This window comes from Lepisosteus platostomus, chromosome 11 (genome assembly GCF_059453375.1).
Source record: "Lepisosteus platostomus isolate fLepPlt1 chromosome 11, fLepPlt1.hap1, whole genome shotgun sequence".
NCBI classification, from domain to species: Eukaryota; Metazoa; Chordata; class Actinopteri; order Semionotiformes; family Lepisosteidae; genus Lepisosteus; species Lepisosteus platostomus.
In genome coordinates this window covers 29561091-29584549 of record NC_142621.1, presented here as the reverse complement: position 1 = coordinate 29584549, position 23459 = coordinate 29561091, and the positions used below count along the sequence as shown (strand labels likewise).

General features: G+C 36.6%; 1 protein-coding gene across 8 annotated transcripts in view; it reads right to left on the bottom strand.

The window, feature by feature from the left end:
- cacna1ea (calcium voltage-gated channel subunit alpha1 Ea) overlaps nt 1–23459 on the bottom strand; it is a 344022-nt gene that overhangs the window by 88476 nt on the left and 232087 nt on the right. For all 8 annotated transcript variants that reach the window (XR_015925303.1, XM_088599066.1, XM_088599061.1 and 5 more), the window contains 3 exons: nt 22785–22888; nt 20640–20798; nt 18544–18734 (listed from right to left, as the gene is read on the bottom strand). Coding sequence is in view for 7 of the 8 variants with exons in the window: in XM_088599066.1 (XP_088455192.1) it covers nt 18544–18734; nt 20640–20798; nt 22785–22888 (454 nt within the window). In the remaining variant the exon portion in view is untranslated. The remainder of the gene's footprint in view (nt 1–18543; nt 18735–20639; nt 20799–22784; nt 22889–23459) is intronic.

Genomic DNA, 23459 nt, shown 5'->3' with positions numbered 1-23459 from the left:
ACTGGATCACTCCGACATACCTCACATACTGCAATTTTAATTTAATTGCATTCAGGTCAGACATACAGTACTGTAATGTAATCTAAAGGGACGGCAGTAACTTCAATGATCTCAGACTTTCATGGCAACAGTGGAGCCATGTTGTCAGGCTTGCATCCAATTATTCAATTACAGAGTCTAGGACAGGCCAAATAAAGGCTCTGGTCAGAAAAGCTCGGGTAGCACAGTATGATCAATTTCTTTCAGCTTTTGAGAGCTTTACTCCCAGTTCCGAATGAGCTGTGCTGACCTGCGCCCCTGGCCACAGCGGCTGTGGGCGGCTCTACAAATGCAAAATTGCAGGTCCTCCATCATCATTATTGTTCTCATTGCTGCACATTATTTTCCAGCAGGACATTTTTTAAAAGGTTAAACCTGCAAAAGTGCTTCTAAGTGTTTAATTCTCTCTGACGCCCACAGGCTTGTTTCCCTGGGTTACTTATACAGTACACTGAAAGCCCTTGAATGTTTTTTTTTAATTCTTTATCTTTTCTTTTATTTCTTTACCATGAGCAAAATGCCTGTCCTTTGGAAACCTTTTGGAACTTTGAGAAATTGCTTAGGAATTTCTTCAAGTAAGAAATTAGGGATGACTGGTGTACAGAATACTCTTGTACTGGTTGTTTCTTTCACTGGGACAACATTGTGTTGAAGTGTTTATCCTGCTTGTGTTGTTGCTGCACAAAACTAAAAAAATACTTTTGCAACAAGTTTATACTGATATAGCTGTATGTATTAATTTTTCTAACACAAATACAAATACCATCAGGCAGATAGAAAAACATGAACAGGGGGATAACAGAGTCAACAGCTGGAGGATGGGCCATTAAATATTGTTCTAAATACTCAGTTTACCTTTTTCTGTGAAATCTGAATTGCTTTGGTATGTATTGGGATGAATAGTGTTATACGCATGCAATCTGATCAATCAGTCGAGTTGATAGACCACAATTCTGTATTTCAATAACAGGCTATGATGCCAATTATTCCCCAAAGTAGAAACTTTGGATTGTGTTTTTCACTTTAATATTTGATTCATCTGAGATTTTTTACAAACTAATCTCCGTAATATAATGTGTGTGCTTGTGTATGTGTAGATCAAGTTGCCAAATGCTGAGGTGATCTACAGTAATACATGCTAACATTACAGCAAGTTACTGTATCTTTCAGACAAATTCACATCTAGGATGATCATCCTTTCAACAGTATCTAAACTTTGGGTTTTCATAATTAAACCTAGGGTCAAATTCAAACATTTTCACTCCACTGCTTGAATGACTAAACTTTTTCTTCCATAATTTCACTGACAAATTAGTAATTATAATGGTAATGATGCACAAAAAAACTGATGTCTCTAAAAGAGCTGAAAATTACCAGAAAATCCAGTTTTTGAATTAGTTTAATTTAGTTTCTTCTATAAGGGAACTGCTCCATTCTTTTATGTTTTATCAAACAGGTGCTACACAAGAATAAAATAGACCCTATATTTAATCTATTTTTAACTTCGTTGGCCTTTATTTCGAAAAGGGAAGGTAGAGGCTTAATATGGGTTTCTTATACTGTAGCTTAAGAAGAAGCAGACAGGCTGACAAGATGCATTGAAATAAAGGACCCTATTCTTAGAAGATAGCAGAAGCTCATTTATTAATTTAACTAATTGTATTAAACTTGAATGATCATTTATGTTTTATATCATAGTAATATTTTTTCAATCATTTTATTGTACTTGCTTCAGTAAGTCTGAGGTCATTACTTGCATTAAATACATTTTTTAAAAACTTTACAATTTTGTTGAATACAGTATATGGAACAATTATACAATGTCTATATTTCTGTATTTTTAATTGGTAGTATGTTTTCCTGGTATATTTCATCAACAGGTTGCGAGAAAAAAAAGGAAAGCAGACACATTTCTTGTGGCAAAGACCTGAGTTCCAGTTCTTTTAAAAGCTGCAACCAAAACACCTTCCCACCATCCAAATGGTAGACTATCTGTAAGTATCTTTTGCAGGATTTCACACTTGTATGTTTATTCGATGGGATTTCAGTTTTTGTTGTATATAGTGAAAGGAAGGATAAAAGAACAGATAGAGTTGGTTAAATCAATTTGTATTATGATTCAATCAGTGGTGTTGAGCTACTTGGAGGATAACTTTGAAGACTTTGCTCTTTTTTTCTCATTTACCTGAAGTAATCCTTGAAATGGTCTATTAATTAATTTGTGTCTAATTAATTTGGTTTGTGGTACACTAGCAATCTTTTCTCAGATCTTCCATTCATCCATTTTCAGTAAGCTGCTTATCGTGGTAGCTGAGGGCACAACATGGAGAGTTCTCTGTCTGGATTGGACCCCTGTACATCAAATGGCCATGTGGTGTGAGGAGGAAGGAAGCTACTGTATAGCACCTGGCAGAAGCCCACACAAAAAGAGGGAAGCATGCAAACTCCACACAGACAGGTGCTCAGGCTAGAGTTGAAGTAGGTCTTTGAACCCGTTTGGTAGATGTCACAAAAAACCTACAGTATGAGTTCCAGTTTCATTTGCAGCTCTGTTATGCTGTTATTACTTTCTTTTTTCTTATTATTTGCTTCCTAGAGTACTCCTTGACATGATCCAAACAATCACTTCATGCAGCTATTACAAGCCAGTGCCTTTAAACTACTTTTTGAAGATAAAAAAATGCTATTACAATTTTGCTTCCAGCTTTAAAAGAAATTATTGTTTGGGTGCCAATTCAGGTTCTAGTTCATTCTCAACCACATTTTATAAGGCTCTTATGAGATGGCTGCAGGGCATTTACCATTTAAATTGATATCTAATTAGTTCATTCCAAATGCTGCTTCTAAAAAGCAGCACACCTTCAAACAAATCACTTCGACTGTACTAGTGAAAGCAATTAAGCATCCTCATAGTTATGTATTAATTTGACCTAACTGGGTTTGATTGTATTACTTAAAAGTAAGAGATCATGGCTATGTTATTTAACAACAGAAAACTATTGAATTCATGCTTACTTTCTTCCTTTGGCACAACAGGTAGTGCAGCTCAGAATCACCAAGCAATACAAAACAGTGATCTCAGAAGGGCTGAAGAAGGTTAGAGGAATGCCTCTTTGTCCGAATATTCAACAATATGGGAATTTCTTCCTGAACACTCCAACCTTTTTACAGACGTTCAAGGTTTGTGTGGAACCAAAAATAATACCTCACACATTATTAATATTGTGTACTAAAACACAATAAGCACACATGCTGTAGAACATTCATTATAAGCACTGAACCGTGCATAAGAATATAATTGTAAGGTTTCTCAGTACAGAGCATAGACAATCATCATGGAAAGCTCCCTTATTGTGGATAATGAAATAGAAACTATTTTGTTTTTAAAGAATACTGTACTTCAAACAGATTCATGAAAATGTGAAGCTTACCACACTGGGTGTGTGATGGAAAAGCACACCACAGTTGATATAATTAATATACTTTCTGTACAGAAAAAAGATAAATGTTCTGTATCTGGTCACAGTTCACCCGGCTGTTTAATTACTGCTGCAAATGGAGGCCTGTCAGGGACTGAACAGCAGATACCGGATCAATAAGAAACAAAATGACTGGCTAAACCTTATTAGGGGGCCCTCAAGGGGCTTCCCACATGATTACCAAGGGCACCATGATACATCAGACCTCCTCCATCTTCCTTTCCCTGTGTCAACACCAGGTCTTCCACATTAAATCCCATCAGCCAGGCCCATAAAGGGCACCAGGGCTCTTACAAATGAATACAACTCCTGCAATATGCAAAAATGGATACATTGTTAAGGGCAACACAGTGATGCAGTGGTAAGCATTGTTGCCTCACAGCACTGTCAGTGTTTGCATGGGTTTCCTCTGGGTAATCTGGTTTCCTGCCAAGGTCCAAAGACATAAAGTACTGGTACAAGAGGTAAATTGGCTTCTGGGAAAATTGGCCCACTCACTGGTTTGAGTGAGTGTTTGTGTCTTTGTTTTCCCTGCGGTGGACAGGCATCTTGTCCAGGGTGCATCCTGCCTTGCGCCTGCTGCTTCTAGGTTCGGGCTTCCACACCACTGTATTGGCTAAAGTGGTTACAAAATGGACGGATGGATAGATGGATACACTGTCCTGGACTCTCAAGATTAACCAAGGCAGACCAAATTCACCAACTACTTAGGGGTCTTAGGGTGTAAACTTAGACAGGTACCACAGAGATTGGGACAGAGAGATACTATAGCATTATATGCCTCTGTTCCCCTTCCGTTAAGAGGAAACCTAATCTAAAAAACAGTCCTTAAAAAAGGAAACTGTAATGCTGTCACAATACAAATGATTAAGTTATGTTGCAGTAAATGTAGAACAAGTTACCATTCTGATATTTAGTCTAAACCACTGGAGATAGAAGTTTAAGGAGGTTTAGTAGAAGAGAGGAAGAGATGCTGAGTACTGTACATCAAGGAGTTACAGGATGATTCAATCCACTGTGAGAAGCTATCATCACCATATCATGTCTGAGGGAGAGGCCTGTGAAGCATTTAGAGGAATATACTAGTTATCTACATTTGGCTCTGAATCAGCTGAAAGATTGTAGGTCACTGCAGCAGCATTTACAAAAGACCTGTAAAATTAACCATTGGAAAACCCCTTCATAATGTAACACTGTACTGAATTAAAACATCCCAATAATTAACAGCATTTTAAAATAATGTACACATTCCTCAAATTGTTAACATATAGTACATTTTACATTCACATCAATCTGAAAGATACCCAATTACACTTTAATTTGCTAGAGCCTGAACAAAGTTATAAAACCACAAATATTTCTAAGGATTGCAGTGCTATTAACACTGCTTTCTATCAAACAGAATACTTTTTAGGTCAACAACGACACAAATTAATGTTCTCTCTACTTTTTTCCCTAATGAGGCCAAACAGCAAGCCTTGAGTGTACTGTAAATGAAAAACCTGCACATTTGGGGGATTATATTTTCTTCCATTAATTGTGTTCATGGAATAACACACTACATTGTGAAGTGTTTTGTGTACAATACAAAAAAACCTAGAAATGAGAAAATTAATTTTAAGCTGCATTAACTTGTTCTCCCAAGATATTTGGCATTGTTGCCATTTTTTTTAGATGATCATGTTACCTCATCATTCCATAGTGTCTCAGCCCCACCTTTCAAGTACACGACTGAAACAGCACAGGGAACGCTACTGCATTTACTATTAATTCCACTCGTATCGTAAACATTTAACTCTGTCCCAAACAAAATATGGAAGAGGAGTATTAACCAGTGTTTATATCTCATTGAGCAATTGAATTTTTATTTGTTTTAAGTACGACAATTGAAACATTCAACACTAAAGTTCAACACTGAATTTAGACCTCATGCCTTTTGTATAACCCAAGAACAATGGATCTTGACAACATTTATAATTTGCTCCCTGAGGCAAAAACAACTCCCGCCTATTAAAGCACTTTTATCATGTAAGGAACACAACACACTTCAGCGTGAAGCAGCTAGTTAACCACAAAGTAACCACTGCTGTTAAAAATCCCATAAATTCCTGAAAGTCATCTTTGAGTATATGTACTTGTATCTGCCAACAAACAAACCAACCAGTCAATCATATTTTATTTATGAAGCACCATTTCATGTTTACATATCAAAATGGTGTCCAAGCATATATATTTTGAAATACACATTAAGACAAAACTGTAAATAAAAACATTAAAATAGAAAAGACTCCTTGCAGGAGGGTTGCAGGAGACCCAACAGACTAAGCCATTTTAAAATAAATTTTAGATTTAAAATCTTTCTAGTTAAAAAAAATGTGAAAATAAATGTGTATGTACAGTATAATGCAAATGTCCAAATTACACAGTATTTGAGTAATAAAGTAAATGAAAATGGAGCCAAAACACCTCAAGACGTGTGTACAGTATTTTTGGTGATTTCACCACAGAGTATTAGATAAGGATTGATCATATTGGCACCTGGGAAGGAATTCTATGACAAGAGTATGCACTAGAAATCCAAATAATGATGTCAATGCTAATATATAGTAGCAGCTCCGAAATCGTTTCTGAAAGTACAGGTTCTTGAGCACTGACCAATGTTCTTAATGTGCATCCTACTGAAGAAACACCAATACCTGCAAGTCCTGCAAGTTGATTATAAAAATCTCTACTACTGTAAGTCACAGTCCATTACATACAGAATTTACAATGAAGAGCATGATATTAGATTTGCAGAATCTGGGTTTTCTTTAATAACATCTTCTAAAGCCCACAGCACCAATTCCACAAATCCTCTTCAGAGTTTTCATACAGCACTGTATGAAGAGTATGCCACAATGTGCTGATAGGCATAGACATCATTAGCTGAAACCTAAAGCCCAATTAGCTAATATAATAAGAGAATAAGACTCAAACACAGGCTAATCTGATATAGGGTGAATAAGAACAGAAGAATAAAGAGATTCTATCACTCCAAGCAGAAGTTATGTGGTTGGGTTGTGGTCAGGTTTTGATCGTTTTCATGATTTTTCTGCCTATTGTGCTAGGTTTCTTGCTGGAATTATAATATACTTTGATTTACTGTTGTTCATCAGTAATGCCACATTATCCAGTGCAAGAACCCTTTCTGACTGCTGTAATGTAACATTTCAAGATGCTAAACCAGGGGATTCTCGATAAACTATCAAAGAATGATCTCTTTTGATTTTCTGACATGAAACTGCAGCCACTGATATTTTCAGCAGTTGATAACACCTTTTTTTGCTGAAGCAATACTGTAGCAATTTTATTACTGAAAAATACTGAAATGACTGGTGTACAAGAGGATACCTCATTTGAAATAAAAAATTGAGGCACAAAAACAACCTGAAAGTGAAAGGTCAGGAAGTAAACCAGGTTGTGCAGTATACTGTACCATGTCATGTGTAGCCTGCAGTTGCCAAATGTGCCAAGTAGGTGTTAACCAGTTTTAAATTAACATATTCATCATGTACTCTTCATGAGTCTCTTAAAATATCTCTAGTGTTAGACATTTAGACATGACTGCTTTCCACAAAATATCATCCATGGGTAAAGAATCAGCATTAGTGGCAGTTTTTAAAGTGGTCAACAGAGATTTTAAAGGTGAACAACCCTGTTTTATATAGCATCAATATACACAATTTAGTTGCAAGCTTCATTGTTCTACCTTGGATTAATCACTAAAACGTTAGTCTGAGTAGTTTAATAAAGCAACCGTTGTACTTCCTCACATTAACACAATCATTTTATATAAATGATGTAAAAGCAATTATTAGCATGATTCTTTGGAAATACTGTACCACACTTAGGTCTTAGTTATACAACATCTGCAAAATGGCCAAAAACAACCTTGTGATGGTGCTCAAAACTGACTAACATCTGTCACACCTGGAAACAGAGCCCATTGGCAAGGGTGTCCCTTAGCTCTTAACACAAGAACTGAGTCCGCGGGCAATGTGAGATATCCTGACTATGCTGTACGCCTACAGGCCCATCTGTTCTGCAGAGGAAAATCTGTAATTGTGCGTTGCAATGATTTCTGTTAATCCCTGTATATACTAAGAAGTACTGATCCAGATACACACACAAAAAGTCAAGAGTCACAAAAAGATCCTGTGGAGTCCCTTGTTATGCAAGTAGTTCTGCATAGTTTGTATAGTTCCACCTGATTGTTACATGAAAGATGTTTTTAATTGTTTTATGTTGACATAAAACATGGAAACATGGAAAATCAATTGGGAACAAATTCTCATTTGTAGTTATGACTTGGAGACATGTTTATGCAACAGGGCATTTACTGGAGCCCTATTGCCCTGCTGAAGCCCTGGACGTGAGCGAAGTACTCAAGGGTATGGCAGTAGTATTCCACCTCCTCGCCTGGGAATAAAATCCAAATATCTCTGCAGCAGAGTCCAGAGTCCTCAACCACTACTCCAAGCTAGCATCTACAGTGTCAAATCTCAAACATTTTACTGGAACTGTTCATTCTGAACAAACTCTTCCACAAAGTGGGACTGTGAGTTAATAGTTTTATGAACAAATGCTATAATTATCCAAGCAGACATAGTTTAAAACTAAGAACAAAAATCACCTGCGTACTGTACATGCCACATACATACAGAAGTATAAACAAGGCATGATTTTGTAGCAGATAGATACCTTGGTGTCAAGAAATGACTGGATAATATAATCAGATCAATTAGTTACTAAACTCCTAACCAGCTAGATTGGCAGAATGGTCTCCGCTCTTTCTAAAATATTCTTAAGAAATATCTTGATCTATGACCAACACCAACTTATAAGTATCACCACACCCTTTTTAGGTCTGGGAATTCACTATTTGTCCCTTTAGATTTTAAAATAAAAATCGATAGCACAAATAAGTCACCAATAAAAACACATTTAGCCAATTATGACAATTTTCTAAGGTCCCAGGTGAAAATCTTTGACTTCATAAGCACAATAAAATAACAAAAATCAACAATACATTCTTATACACAGACACAGTAAATGTGCATTTTCTCCATCAGACTGATGAACTGCTAACTATCTCTATAGAAGTCAAAAGTGTTAAGGTGTTGAACTTCAAGGATGAAACTTTGAACAGCTTGGACTTTCTGTTTCACCAGAAGACTGTTCAATGTTTTATTTTCCTTGCATTGAGAATGTCCTTTGAAACTAAAGTCAGTCTAGAACATCCTGACAGGCAACAAAAGCACTCAGCCTTTAAATGTTTTCAATGCAATAATTACTTTTCAATACAGCTGATGTAAAACCATCAACACCAAAATACAAAGGCAGCCAAAGATGACCTTGGCTCAGTCAGATTTATGAAGGAATGCTTCTGACAGACAGTTATTTCAAGTACAGTGCCTTGCGAAAGTATTCGGCCCCCTTGAACTTTTCAACCTTTTGCCACATTTCAGGCTTCAAACATAAAGATATAAATTTTTTATTTTATGTGAAGAATCACCAACAAGTGGGACACAATTGTGAAGTGGAACGAAATCTATTGGATTTTTGAAACTTTTTTAACTAATAAAAAAATGAAAAGTGGGGCGTGCAAAATTATTCGGCCCCTTTACTTTCAGTGCAGCAAACTCACTCCAGAAGTTCAGCGAGGATCTCTGAATGATCCAATGTTGTCCTAAATGACTGATGGTGATAAATAGAATCCACCTGTGTGTAATCAAGTCTCTGTATAAATGCACCTGCTCTGTGATAGTCTCAAGGTTCTGTTGAAAGCGCAGAGAGCATCATGAAGACCAAGGAACACACCAGGCAGGTCCGTAATACTGTTGTGGAGAAGTTTAAAGCCGGATTTGGATACAAAAAGATTTCCCAAGCTTCAAACATCCCAAGGAGCACTGTGCAAGCGATCATCTTGAAATGGAAGGAGTATCAGACCACTGCAAATCTACCAAGACCTGGCCGTCCCTCTAAACTTTCAGCTCAGACAAGGAGAAGACTGATCAGAGATGCAGCCAAGAGGCCCATGATCACTCTGGATGAACTGCAGAGAACTACAGCTGAGGTGGGAGAGTCTGTCCATAGGACAACAATCAGTCTTACACTGCACAAATCTGGCCTTTATGGAAGAGTGGCAAGAAGAAAGCCATTTCTCAAAGATATCCATAAAAAGTCTCGTCTAAAGTTTGCCACAAGCCACCTGGGAGACACCCCAAACATGTGGAAGAAGGTGCTCTGGTCAGATGAAACCAAAATCGAACTTTTTGGCCACAATGCAAAACGATATGTTTGGCGTAAAAGCAACACAGCTCATCACCCTCAACACACCATCCCCACTGTCAAACATGGTGGTGGCAGCATCATGGTTTGGGCCTGCTTTTCTTCAGCAGGGACAGGGAAGATGGTTAAAATTGAGGGGAAGATGGATGCAGCCAAATACAGGACCATTCTGGATGAAAACCTGTTGGAGTCTGCAAAAGACCTGAAACTGGGACGGAGATTTATCTTCCAACAAGACAATGATCCCAAACATACAGCAAAATCTACAAAGGAATGGTTCACAAATAAACGTATCCAGGTGTTTGAATGGCCAAGTCAAAGTCCAGACCTGAATCCAATCGAGAATCTGTGGAAAGAGCTGAAAACTGCTGTTCACAAACACTCTCCATCCAACCTCACTGAGCTCGAGCTGTTTTGCAAGGAAGAATGGGCAAGAATTTCAGTCTCTCGATGTGCAAAACTGATAGAGACATACCCCAAGCGACTTGCAGCTGTAATCGCAGCAAAAGGTGGCTCTACAAAGTATTAACGCAAGGGGGCCGAATAATTTTGCACGCCCCACTTTTCATTTTTTTATTAGTTAAAAAAGTTTCAAAAATCCAATAGATTTCGTTCCACTTCACAATTGTGTCCCACTTGTTGGTGATTCTTCACATAAAATAAAAAAATTATATCTTTATGTTTGAAGCCTGAAATGTGGCAAAAGGTTGAAAAGTTCAAGGGGGCCGAATACTTTCGCAAGGCACTGTACCTGTAGGTACATCTTTAAAACAGAAATCAAAGACAACAAAACATCAACAAGAAACCAAGCTCTTATTTCTGCTTACAAAACTTATATTCACTTGCCATGAATGTCAAGAATTACACTATATTGGTGACATTTCTATCTCCTACATCTTTGCTGCTTTGTCTAAACTAGAAAATGTTAACAAATGTGGCAACAGAGAAACCTAAATACACACTCATCACATTCATCACCATCATTTTGACATAAAGATAGGAATTCATGTTAAGGTGACATACTGTACCAACTCAATTAGTAAAGTAATTTTTGTCTAAAATAACGGTGAATTTTAAAAAATAATAATACTACAAAAATATAGACCTTTTAAATACCTGAGAGACAATTGTAGTTTCAACTTACAGTAAAATGTAAAAGAAACACAGCTTGCCTAATGTAAGGAAGAGACTTACACAGTTTAGGAGTAAACTAAACACTATAAAAGGCACATTCACCATCAAATGATTTATGATGATTTATTGAGGTGATAAACTAATCTGCCCAGAAGACAGGAGAGTGAGAAAGAGCATGGGTGGACAGGCAAATCAAAGTAAAGAAGAGGTGGGGTAAAGCTGGGTTAGAACTTCAAAGCCATGAAGTAGGTAGGAGCCAGTGGACCAAACAAAGAAGTGGAGTGATATGTCTTGAATAAGAAAGGAGTCTGCAGACTCCATTCTGAACATGCAGTATTGCAGCTTTGCAACGGGTTTCTGCAGGAGTCAGACAAGAAGGAAATTTCAGTAATGAAGTCAACAAATGACCATAGTGTAAATTAATTCATAGAGGGCACCTTGAGGGAGACAGGAAGGGAAGTGTTTGAGATGGGAAAAAGAGAAATGGAAAAAAGGAGGCTTCAGCACCTTGTTAATCTGTCACTTAAGTGAAATCCTGGAGTCCGGAATAACACCAACATTTTTCAGAGATGGTTTATCTAAAGTGACATGTCAGTCAACCAAAGCAAAGAAGTTGGGCAGGTGTTGCAAGCAACTCAGAGAGTCAGTTAGGAGTAATCATGTTTAGGTGTTATTTAATATCTACCATCCAGCCACTACTTGCTTCAGCTAGACATGATTTAAGCGGTGCAACCACTTATTCCTGGTCTCAAAGGGCTTTCAATCATGTTGAAGAATGCCACCAAGGAGCATCTAATAAATTTTAAGCAGACTATAGAGACTTTGTCCATAAGTGAAACTCTAAAGCATTCCAGATTTAATTTTCCCACTGGTAGATAAATATAATCTGAATGTCAGTGATCACTGAATATTGTTTGAACTAAGACAATGCTTCACCCAGAAGGTCAGTTAAGGATCCCAAGCACAAAATGATTGTATGGTGTTCCACGGTGTCAAAAATGAGGTCAAGAAGCCCTAGATTAGAAGGAAGAACAGAGACAACACTTATCAGTACATTAAATATTTATTAAAATATTGTTAAATATTTCACTCGGTACAGTGGCTATGTCTAAACCCAGACTGAAGTAGCTCACCAGTAACTGAGATGAAACTATACTGTACAGTTTGAGTTCAAAGGGTCTAATAACATCCATCTAAATTAACTTTCATGCATCAAAAAGAAAAAAGAACAATTTAATTTTCATTTCATTTGATCGTTTCATCTCATTGATCACTTTGCTAGCGTAATAAGAAAATCATAACGCTGAGATGTGGATTTTTATAAAATGTTCTAAGCAACTAATCTAAATAAGACTCAGTCACCTCAGCAATTTAAGTTGAAGACTTTACTGACATCTGCACTGTACTGAATAATTCCTCTTGCACAAGAAATAAGGAGGGGAATGAGTAATCTCAGTTTGACTAATAACTAATTTATTTACGATTTTATAAAGATCATAAGTCAACAGTCTTGGAAATAACATGAAAGGAATGACTTTTCCGTGCAAGTCTGCAATATTTGTAGCTGTGATCTTTGGTTTCTGATGGATATTGAATTTTTGAGTAAGAAATGACTTACTCAATGTTGTCTTGGGTCAGAGGAAAGTAACCAGGGCAAATATTTTTTTTTAATATCTCAAAACACCCACTGAGCAGGTACGCATTGAGGATACACCAAGGTTGGATAAGCTGTGACACATCTTTTCTGAGAAAAATGTTTGCTGCCATGAGTGTCCAAAGAGAGAAGAACAGTTAACCTTTGGTAGGTGAATTCATCAGAAGTAGACAATGAAGTTAAACAGAAAGGTGTCAGTAAAAAGGCAAAAAAAAAAATGAAGCAGCAACATCGGAAATTAATGAATATCCTGCTTCTCCCTTTTATGGTTGAAAAAGGTAAATGTACCAACTGTGCAAGGTAAGTGACGATCTACAGTAAATTAAACCCTTAAGTACTGTACCTAAACAAGGGACTTTTATTAGCATAATGGATTAACACAATGGCAATGCAATTAAAGTAAAATTGATGAGGGAGAGCAGGCAACATACGGCATCTTTATGTAGCAACATAAAAGCAACTTTTGTGTAAGAGCAGCTACTTAAGACAGCCAAGCTAGAAGGTTTAATCATAGACATAACATGCAGGAAAGGTATTACGAAGTGATTAAGAACAACAGTCAGCTCCCGCTGGTTCTCCTACATGTGTAATTTAAATATTAATTTTGGCATTCTTGTATTTATTCACAGCAAGGAGTTACAGTACTTGTTATAAATACTCCATCTTAAGGAAGTCTATAACTGCCATCTGCCTAGTATTTAAACCGATAACACTCTGAAGAAGATGTGCTAAAAGAGCATGGGCTGTGTCTAACACTTTTTGTACACTATGAAACTCCTTGTCTCAGTGTTAATCATGGCCTCTTGGATGTAGGAGTGAATGCAAAACTGCTACATTTTGTAATATTTTTCTGGAAACCATATGTATTTTCCTGACATTTCAGATTTCCCAAAATACGAATTAGAATGGTTAACATTTAATGAGGTGTATACAACTTCTTTGTGGTGTTTGTCATAGAAAAGAATTTATCCCAAAATGTGTTGAGTACATTATGTACATTGTTGTATAATGGTCTCAGATACCTCAGACACAAAACAGTTATAGTATATTCACAGTATGTTACCCCTATTAATAATTACTAGCCTCTCCTAACCTTTTCTACTTTTTTAACAACTTTAACTGTTTTTACAGCAAAGGCTTAGTTGAGAAAAAACAAACGTCTTTGAAAATACAATTACAAATAGAATTACTGAAGGTCGTTCATATGGTCGTATACATATGAAGCTAATATGAAGTGTTGCAGCCAATATAAAGTGTTGATAATCCATCACATTTACTAATCAATCATGTCTAATTAACTTATTGCTAGTTGTTCCTCATTATTAACATTGCCACCTCTCTATACAATATGTAAAGCCGAACAAGGCAAAAGCTGAATTAGCAGAACCTGTGTCCTGTCATATTCATGTGCTATGAAAAGCTTTTCTCCTGTGCAGGAAAAATGATACATTCAGTAATACTGTATGTCTGTTTTTAGCATTATTTCTACAGTACATCATATCATTTTTTATAGAATATTATAATATCTTACTTAAGGAGAACTGTAATGCTATTTTTTATATTTCAGTATTATAAAGAATCAGCACTGATGAGTGCATTTCAAACCAAAATAAAAGTAAAATGTACACAGTAACTCAAATTGAAATATTGTTCTCAATTTGTACATGATTTTGCCGACAAATAAAACTTGCAGTACTTGTTAACTCTGCGTGCAGATCACTTTGGAACTTTGGAACATTTCTGCTGTGAAATGTCTGCTGCACAATCTGATTCGCTTGTATATCGGATTACATTAGTCATTAGAGTGACTAGTGAGCAGGAAGGGCCGCTTCACATCACAATTCACTCAAACTCTCACTCCTGCCCCTGGTGAGACCTTCAAAATATGCATTTTTTTATTTTGTTACAGAGATTTAATAACTGGTCTGTAATGGGAAATTGCAGTTCCCCTTTAATAATGGGTATTTTAAGGTGGTCAAAAATTCTCTCCTAATGCAATACAATTAGGCTTTCTTAAGTATAAATTATTAAATTTATGTGACACTTCAACTTTGCCAGGTTTTGTTCTTTGTGTGAAATGAAATGAATTTACATTTTGTAAATATGGTTTCTTAAGTGTTTTTTGGCTCCTTACTGGTTTATACATTTAAAGTTACAGCATGCATTTACAGTATGTAGAACTATTTATTCCCTGCTTAAACACCATAATGCTATTTTGGAGTTCTCATCATGCTTGTCATTATAATTGACAGTTATTTTCTAAAGTGCATATACTAGTGTATATAGTGAGAATTGACATCAAAATCCTCTCTTCATTGCAGCCCTGCGTAGAAATAATGAAGAATAATACCTGCAGAACTTCTAACTTTATGCTTGCAGTTTCCAAGGCACACCTGATTAAGAAAAAACAAGCATTGGCAATACCTCAGTACTCTAAATTCAGTGAAGCCAAGCTGTCACTGTAACACTTTGTCAGCACACTGTAAAATATCTATGAGCAATTTCCACTGTGCATACCTGCCTTCTTTCAATTAGCAGAGTCCAGCTTTCATTAGCCGATAGCAATTAGACATGATTAAAATAAAATAGAGTGAAATTCCACAAGGTGACATTTATTTCTTGAGACTGAGAGTATGAGCCTGTTAACTTGATTATATGGAGTATTCCTTAGCTGTCATCTATCTGTATAAGCAAAATCATCGATTTTCTGTGTGAATTAAAAACAAGACAAAACAGGAAGGTGTGTGTGTCTGCAGGGGCAATGTATAATTTAAAACTCTAGGGGCTGCTAGTTTAAGAAACTGTCAAGTGAAAAATATAACAAATATTTAATTCTTATACAGAAGAGCATTTAATTACAGGCTGTAAAGTAGCATTTGTACAGTAAGTGACTAATAAGTACAAGCTTATTTATCATTTTATCAAGTATTGTACATTTCTAACCTTTTTGTTAATTTGAAGCAGTTTAAAAATTGAATAAATGGAGAAATTATGTTACTGCTCAACAGAATAATAATAATAAATATTTTGGCTGTAAAAGTTGAACAATTAAACGATGCTAATTAAAGACAGATAAACACACAGTAAAACCATGTACTGTAGTGCTTTTATGAGGTTTGTGAAAAAAGCTTTAAAAGTGTTTCTGTCTTTAAATTCTCACAGCAGCTGTAGATATAAATCTTTTCCTCTGTGGAAGCACAACTCCCATCCTACAGTCCAGATGTCCAAGCCTTTTTGTCTCTCTGTTCATTAAGCACAGTAACTACAGAATTGTGGGAGTTTGAAACAAACTGCCCAGCCATGTTGTTGAAGCCCTGGCAGAAATGGCTGGAAGAGATCCTTGGATCAATTAGCCGCTAATGACCAACTGAGCTAAAAGGTTCTCTTTTGAAACATTTTAATGTTCTTACAGCTGTAGATACTGCCTGTGGTTTGCCCAGTTACTTGTTTCCTTAACATACCTCTCAAAAATGACTGACTGCTCAGCACATGCAAATGAATACAAATGTTTACACAAAACTTGGCTGCTGCTCCTGGACAAATTTTATTTATACCTTACCAGGTATATTAGATACAGTATATTAAGATGTTTTAATGCAGCATTAAGAAAAAAAAATTGAGAAGAGTTGTTATTCTGGATACCTATCGACAGCCATTCCAACCCCCCCCCCCCGGAATTTGAAACTCAAAGTTTAGGATGTGATGACAAGACTGGATCTATCGACCCATAAGAGGTTAGACACCTGAAGGTGAAGTGGCTCATGGTCATGTCTGCTGAGACTCAGTTGCTTAAGAGTGCATAGCTGTTCTCAGTACATCACCAAGGATCACTTGCACAGGCTTGCCTTCTGTTCACAGAATAAATGTCTTCTTGTTAAGGACATTTTCACTTATGGTACTGTAATGGAAAGTTACTGAAGAAAAGTGTTTTACTTAAAAATGTTGTTTACGGGCAGAGCTGTGTTGCAGAAGCAGCTGGATTCTTAGAACAAAGTGTGATTGTACCCAGCAAGTCAAGGGCACGGGATGTTTTAATAATGTTTATCTCGTCCCGAGAAAAGGCGATACAAAGCTGCACGTAACTGTCTTCTCTGTCCTTCAAGGCTAAGACCTATAAGGACTGGAAAATTACTGTCTTGCCTGTCTTTGTATTACTAACCAACCATAAAGAAGTAAACAAGTTGAGGTGTTCCATTAGCTACTGTAAGTGTATAAAATAAGGGACCTTTCCCTGTTTTACTTTGGAAATCAGCTCTCACTTGCTGCAAAGACTGGTGGTTGCTGTTTTTCCCTATTGCGCAATATGAATAAATGCCTTACTGAGAGAATGAGAACACCTTTCCTGGCTCTTCTTTGATAAAGATTCCACGACAGTACTCAATCAGAAAGATCTATAAATTATGACTGTACATGTTCTTCTCACAAAATCAAAATATCCTATGTTGCTAGAAAAACAGAAAGCTAAAACATTCTCTATTATGTGAGCCAAGGAGTCCTAGTTTAAAGCAAACAGTAATGAAAACTTAGTTAAATATAAAATAATGCAATTTCATTTGAACTAATTTTATTATTCAAATCAAGCCCACCTTGACACTAAGGACATCTGACAACAATTCCTAGTAAACTCCTACACTGCGAGTCTAGTTATCTTGTGTTTTTTTAGCACAAACAATCCCAATCCCATGAAAATGAAATCATGCACATTTGTTAACTGGACAAAACTGCTTGTCTCTTAATGTTAATGTAATTGTGTATCATTTTCCATAGAGAGGACTGATTTAATAAAGATCACTGTGAATACTTGTGTGTAAGTTCACACTAAAGTTAACAGGTTAAAGTGGAAAACTCACTTTGAGAGTGTCCAGAAATGATCTCCATATCTGATAGCTGGGTCAATGTTTTTTTTCTAAATTTGGAAATCCAAATTATTGGTATAATTTTTTGCATACTGTACACTTAGGAATCACTATTTGTTAATCAATTCACCCTCGATTATACCAACTGAGGGATATGAATTGTGCATAGATAACGTACACCATCAGAGGCACCTGGCATTTTTCAAAATGAGATATCTCTAAGAGCCTGCAGCAGATCTTTTTTCCCCTTGTGGAAAGCAAATAAGTTTCAGATGTTTCACTCTATTGAACATCCATCCATCCATTTTTCTAACCACATTATCCAATACAGGGTTGCAGAGGAGCCAAACCCTACCCCATCAAGCAAGGGACACAAGGTGGGATATACTCTGGATGGGACACCAGTCTATTGCAGGGTATACAGTACAGTACACTGTACACATAAACACAGACACACCACGGCCAATCTTCCCAAACGTCAGTTAACCCACCAGTGTGTCTTTGGAGTGTGGGAGGAAAATGGAGCACCTGAAGGAAACCCACGCAAACTTGGGAAGAACATACAAAACTCAACACAGATACAAGTAGCAGCCCAGATCTGGAATTGAAACTAGGGCCCCAGATCTGCTAGAAAGCATTGCTATTCACTGGACCATTGTCCACTGCTCTCTGTTGAACATCTTTATTGGAAATAACATGAATGTATCCTCCCCTCCCCAAATGTGTCCTGTTGCTCGGGGAATCCAGGCCAAAATAATCTAATGTGCCAGTTTAGATGCAAACCAGTCCTTGGTTCAATTTTGGATTCTATTAAGGATGAGTAGAATTTCTGATTTTTGTATGAATTTTTCTGACCTGCTTTTTGATGCCAATTGTCACTCCCATAATAATCTCAGGCAGTGAGGTTTAAATGAAAAGCTTGTTCTTGATTAAATGCAGGCAGTGCATCCTCAGACTGCAGGCATACACACACACTGCCTGACCTGTGATGCTGTAATAGTGTCCAAAGAGAATGAAACATTTAATCACTGTACACCCAGCCACAACTTACATTATAAAGAACTGTTGTCCATCCCTCCATTGTGATGCACTGGAAGACGGTCAGCACAGCAAATAAGATGTTGTCAAATTGAGTGATCCCATCATTTGGACCGATCCAGTCTGGAGTGCAGTTATATTTTTTGGGACATTCCCTAAATCCACAGGGAAATTCTAACTCAGATCCATCCACGGTTTCATGGTCTGAAATGAAATAATCATGGCTTTAGATATTAAACAACAATGTTCAGTGCTTCAGACAATAGAAAAACAACAATAAAAACCAACAAAACAACAGGATTTCAAATGGATGCTCATATTCATGTGTTATGCTAAAAAAAGTTGCTAATCAAACAATCAATTATACAAAAGTACAAAACTAGTCAGTTTTATTTTGAATTTCCATATTATGGAATGTTTATTACGATGACTAATGTTTTATGATTTCCCTCATTCATTCTTAAGAGTATGTCTTATAGTCTTAAGAGCATTAAGACATAATCGATATATAAAGCTCACACTTGGGGCATTATATGGTGTATATGTCAATCGTATAAAATTAGGTCTTTCCTTTTCACCCACCAATATAACAAGTGCAGAAGTTTTCTAATATTCCTGCAGTATTAGTGCTATAATCTGCACTTATATCTGACAATACATAAAACAGCATTAATCTGTATAATAACAATTAATTTTATGAAGTAGATTCTTTTGAAGGATATTGCCAAGGCTACCTACCTGCATGTGACCTACCTGCAAACCTGACAAATTACAGATCTAATAAATGTTAGTATTTGTTAAACAACTATAAAGATGTGATTATGTATCTATATTCCTATGGTTTTACTAATAGTTGTTTTGCTAATGTATTAATATTGCATATAAACCATAGATTTTATATTCGGAAATAATAATTTGTTGAAGGCTATTAATTTCAATGTTCAGATGTAATAATTGCTTTTGTAACTGAAATAGAAATAACAATGTAAGGAAGCCACTCTTGCATTGATTTTGCCAAGAGTAAGTTAGAAAATGTACTGTATCTGGTAGAATGCTCTTATTAACATACTGTATAAGATGTTATGTTCTGTTTCTACCCACTACAGTAGTACTTCTGCAGAGAGCTGGATTGTGCAGATTTATTTTTTATTTATACCTAATGTCCTGGGCAATGTTGCTATTTATCAATGTAATACAATCAAGTGCAGATGACATTTCGTGTGACAGCTTATTTTATTATCTTGTCAGTGATGACTCAGTTGCACTCATACTGTATAGGGGACAAAACCTCTAAATTCATTAACATCAAGCACCTGACAAAACAGGCTTTAAATCATGATTTTTTCTCTCTCTATCCATCCAGTCACCCATGTAATCTATTTTTCAAATCACGTTCTCTGTATTCTTTCTTCACTATGATTATTGATCAACTTTTTATATTATTGGCAATGTTTACATTTTAATTATTAGTAACTTTTTGTGGGATCGCAAAAATTCGAGCTCTTCCGCTGCATTAATAACCAGCTGGTTGTTGTCAGCATCCCCAGGAAGAGGTGTTAAGAATCCACCAGGGGTGTTAAACTAATCCTGTAATGTTAGTGTAGGCTATTATTAGGAAGAGCAATTAAACCACTTTATATAGTGGCTGCAGTAACACATTGCAAAAATGATGATAACAAGGAAAAATGGTAGCTTATCAGGTTTTTATATAGAACTAGGACAAAACCTTTCACCATGCTGTCACAAAAGTCCTTAACAATTAATTGAGCCAGTAATGGCTACAAAATCGAACAGTGAAACTGTGAAAAAAGTACAAAAACAGATAATAGATCTTATTATGCAAATATACAGATTTCATCTGTTCAGATACCTTGGATAATTATGCAGATTCTCACCTTCAGTCTAAACATATATGTATTTTAACAAAATTCTTCATCAACACACAAAGGGTCATAACTCAAGATGATCTAATTTAGCTGCTACTGTACATTTACAGACATTACCTCCCCTTTTTTACCAAATACTTGTACATTTTGTCAATGCTGTATAAATATAGTTCCGGTACTGCTCTGAAAAATCCTTCTGGAAAAGCAGGACATTTTCCATTACCTAGGATGTTGGGCGCCTGAGTGCAGGTATGGTGCAGTTTTCCACTGTAGAATTCCAGCCCAATTATCGCAAACATGAGGATGGCAAAGAACAGCAGAAGCCCAATCTGAAGTAGTGGCACCATGGCTTTCATGATGGACTTCAGGACAATCTGGAGACCTGGAACAGATGAAGACTTGCTTACACAATGTTCAAGTCTATGGTTAAAGTTGTTTGAGGGCAACAGCTTATGTCTAAGAAATAGATGGCAATAAGAAATTCATCACTTAAAATTATCTGCTTGCTAGTATGCATTTATGTATACGCCTGCATCACCTAAAATGTCTTTACAACTCTGTAAACAACAGCTGCACAAACAATGCAGTCCTGCAGTATGGTGCATACACAATAAAAATGAAAATTAAATAGGCTTCTTTGCATTTAATTCAAATGTTGCAGTATCTTGTCTTCTCAAAGATACAAGGCTTTCTGTGATTGCCTACATTTCCTGAATCACCTCTCTAAAGAAAAGCTCTTCAAGAAAAGCTTACTAAATAGGAATGAAACGTTGTGTTCTCTTTCTTCTTTTTTTCAGCATGGAATAAACCTATTACTTGTTCCTTTGCAGGCCACGCATGCTGACGCAGCTACCCACCTGAACTACTAAAGCTTACTAAATATGCTAGGATCCCAATATAATAACATACTGTATTGAGAAAACTCTCTTTGTAGAACAGGCAGATTATGTAACTTGAGTGTAATCTACTATCCACCTACTATCTACTATCCATTCAGATCTCTTTGAATAATAATTGCCTATACTTATATAGCACTTTTCTGAACACTCCACCCAAACCGCTTTACAGGTAATGGGGACTCCCCTCCACCACCAACAATGTGCAGCATCCACCTGGATGATGCAACAGCATCCACAGTGCACCTGTACACTCACCACGCACCATCTATCAGTGGGGAGGAGAGCAGAGTAATGAAACCAATTCATAAATGGGGATTATTACGAGCCAACGATCAATAAAGATCAATGGGAAAATTTGCTAGGATGCTAGGGTAACACCCCTACTCTTTTCAAGAAATGTTCTGGGAATTTTAATGACCACAGAGAGTCAGGACTTTGCTTTTACATCTCATCCAAAGGACAGTGCCTTTTAACAGTACAGTGTCCCCGTCACTATACTGGGGCATGAGGACCTACACAGATTGCAGGGTAAGAACCCTTTACTGGCCCCACTTACACTTATTAGATCTGTTTTAGATATGTTTAAGAGTGCTTTTCTTTTCTATGTGACCAAAAAGAGACCTGTTTCTACAGATACTAGATTGGTAAAGGTGTAGATAGAGAATCTGTTGAAATATACATTTTTTAATAGGAACCTCCATGTTAAATGATGTATTACATATGTTTAAAGTGTATAATATCTGGCAATAAGTTAAAAATGCTTAGAACCTCTTCTGACAAGTCACTAATGTTTCCAGGACAGTAGAAAAGAATGAAGAAAAAAACATTTCTGCATTCACTACAATAATGTTTGGAATCCTGAATTCCACTGATTATTCTTTCTTCGATCATTTACAAAAGCATTTGGCAACCGGGACTCCCTAAGCAACAGTAAAACCAAAGAGCTGCTGACTTGGTGATATAGGTGGAGGTGAGAGAGTAGGTTTTCCAGGGTAGGAAGATGGTGAAACAATGTCTAAAGTCCTACATCTAAACTCAAGTGAACATCTGATCTCACCTGTGGTTTGTTTTTCTCACAACCTTTTGTTACAAACTCTTTTTACAGTTATTGGTATTTGGAGAAAACCTTCCTAGACCTGGCCCTCAGGATCCAGGAGTCTTTAGTTCATTTTAGCTGAGCAATCAATTATTTAATTAGACTGCCAGTTGTATAATTCTCTTCACACTAATTGTACCCTTTTAATATTAGTTGGCTACTGCAAAGTTACAGATTGCAAGTAACTCAAAAGGGGTAGTGTACATTGCAATTTCCAATTGTCTAAGACCTGAAAACCGTAAAATTAGGGTAATCAGCTACTCGCTTGGCTCGGTGAACGGCTCATATAAGCCTGGGAGTTCAGGCAGAAAGGAACAAAAAGGGAGCAGGGATAGCTGGTTCAGAGAAAGAAAACACATTGGAGCAAACTTACTGGGGATCCCGGAGACTAGTTTGAGTGGTCTCAGTACCCGAACAGCCCTCAGTGTCCGCAGGTCCACATGCGTGTTAATTTGGGCTTCTGCTGTAGCCAGGATGCTGGAAAGAGACAAAGATGCACTTGAACATTGTTCTCCATTCTTTTCCTTGTGCTGTATACAGCTGAAGGTTTGATTTTCCCCATTGCATTACTGTTTATTAGAGAACAAAACCATCTTCTGTAGCCATCATGCAACAGAAGAAACAAAGAAACTGAATGTTTTTAGAGAATTATAATGCCAATTGGGGGCTTTTTTGCTGTTAGAATTTCACTCTCAGTATAGTGCAGGAACACTTTAAATGCAATGGGTTACAACCCAATGGCTTGGCCAACCTGATCATCAGAAATTAGGTTTCAAGATACAACAACCACAAAAATCTGTCAGTGGTAAACAAATGTTTTCACAGCTTTAGAGTTGAGAAAAAAAATTCCTTGCCAGTCCTTACACACATTTCCACACACAGTAAGTGTGCAAACAAAATATGTATATAATAAAAAAGAGGCCACAGGTCTTCACTATTTACATACTGAATAACCAAATCACTCAATTATTTTTTGGAATAAATTAAAATACATTCATTACAATACATAGTGTACTGTTTGCAAAGCAATCTAAGATGCTGAATACAG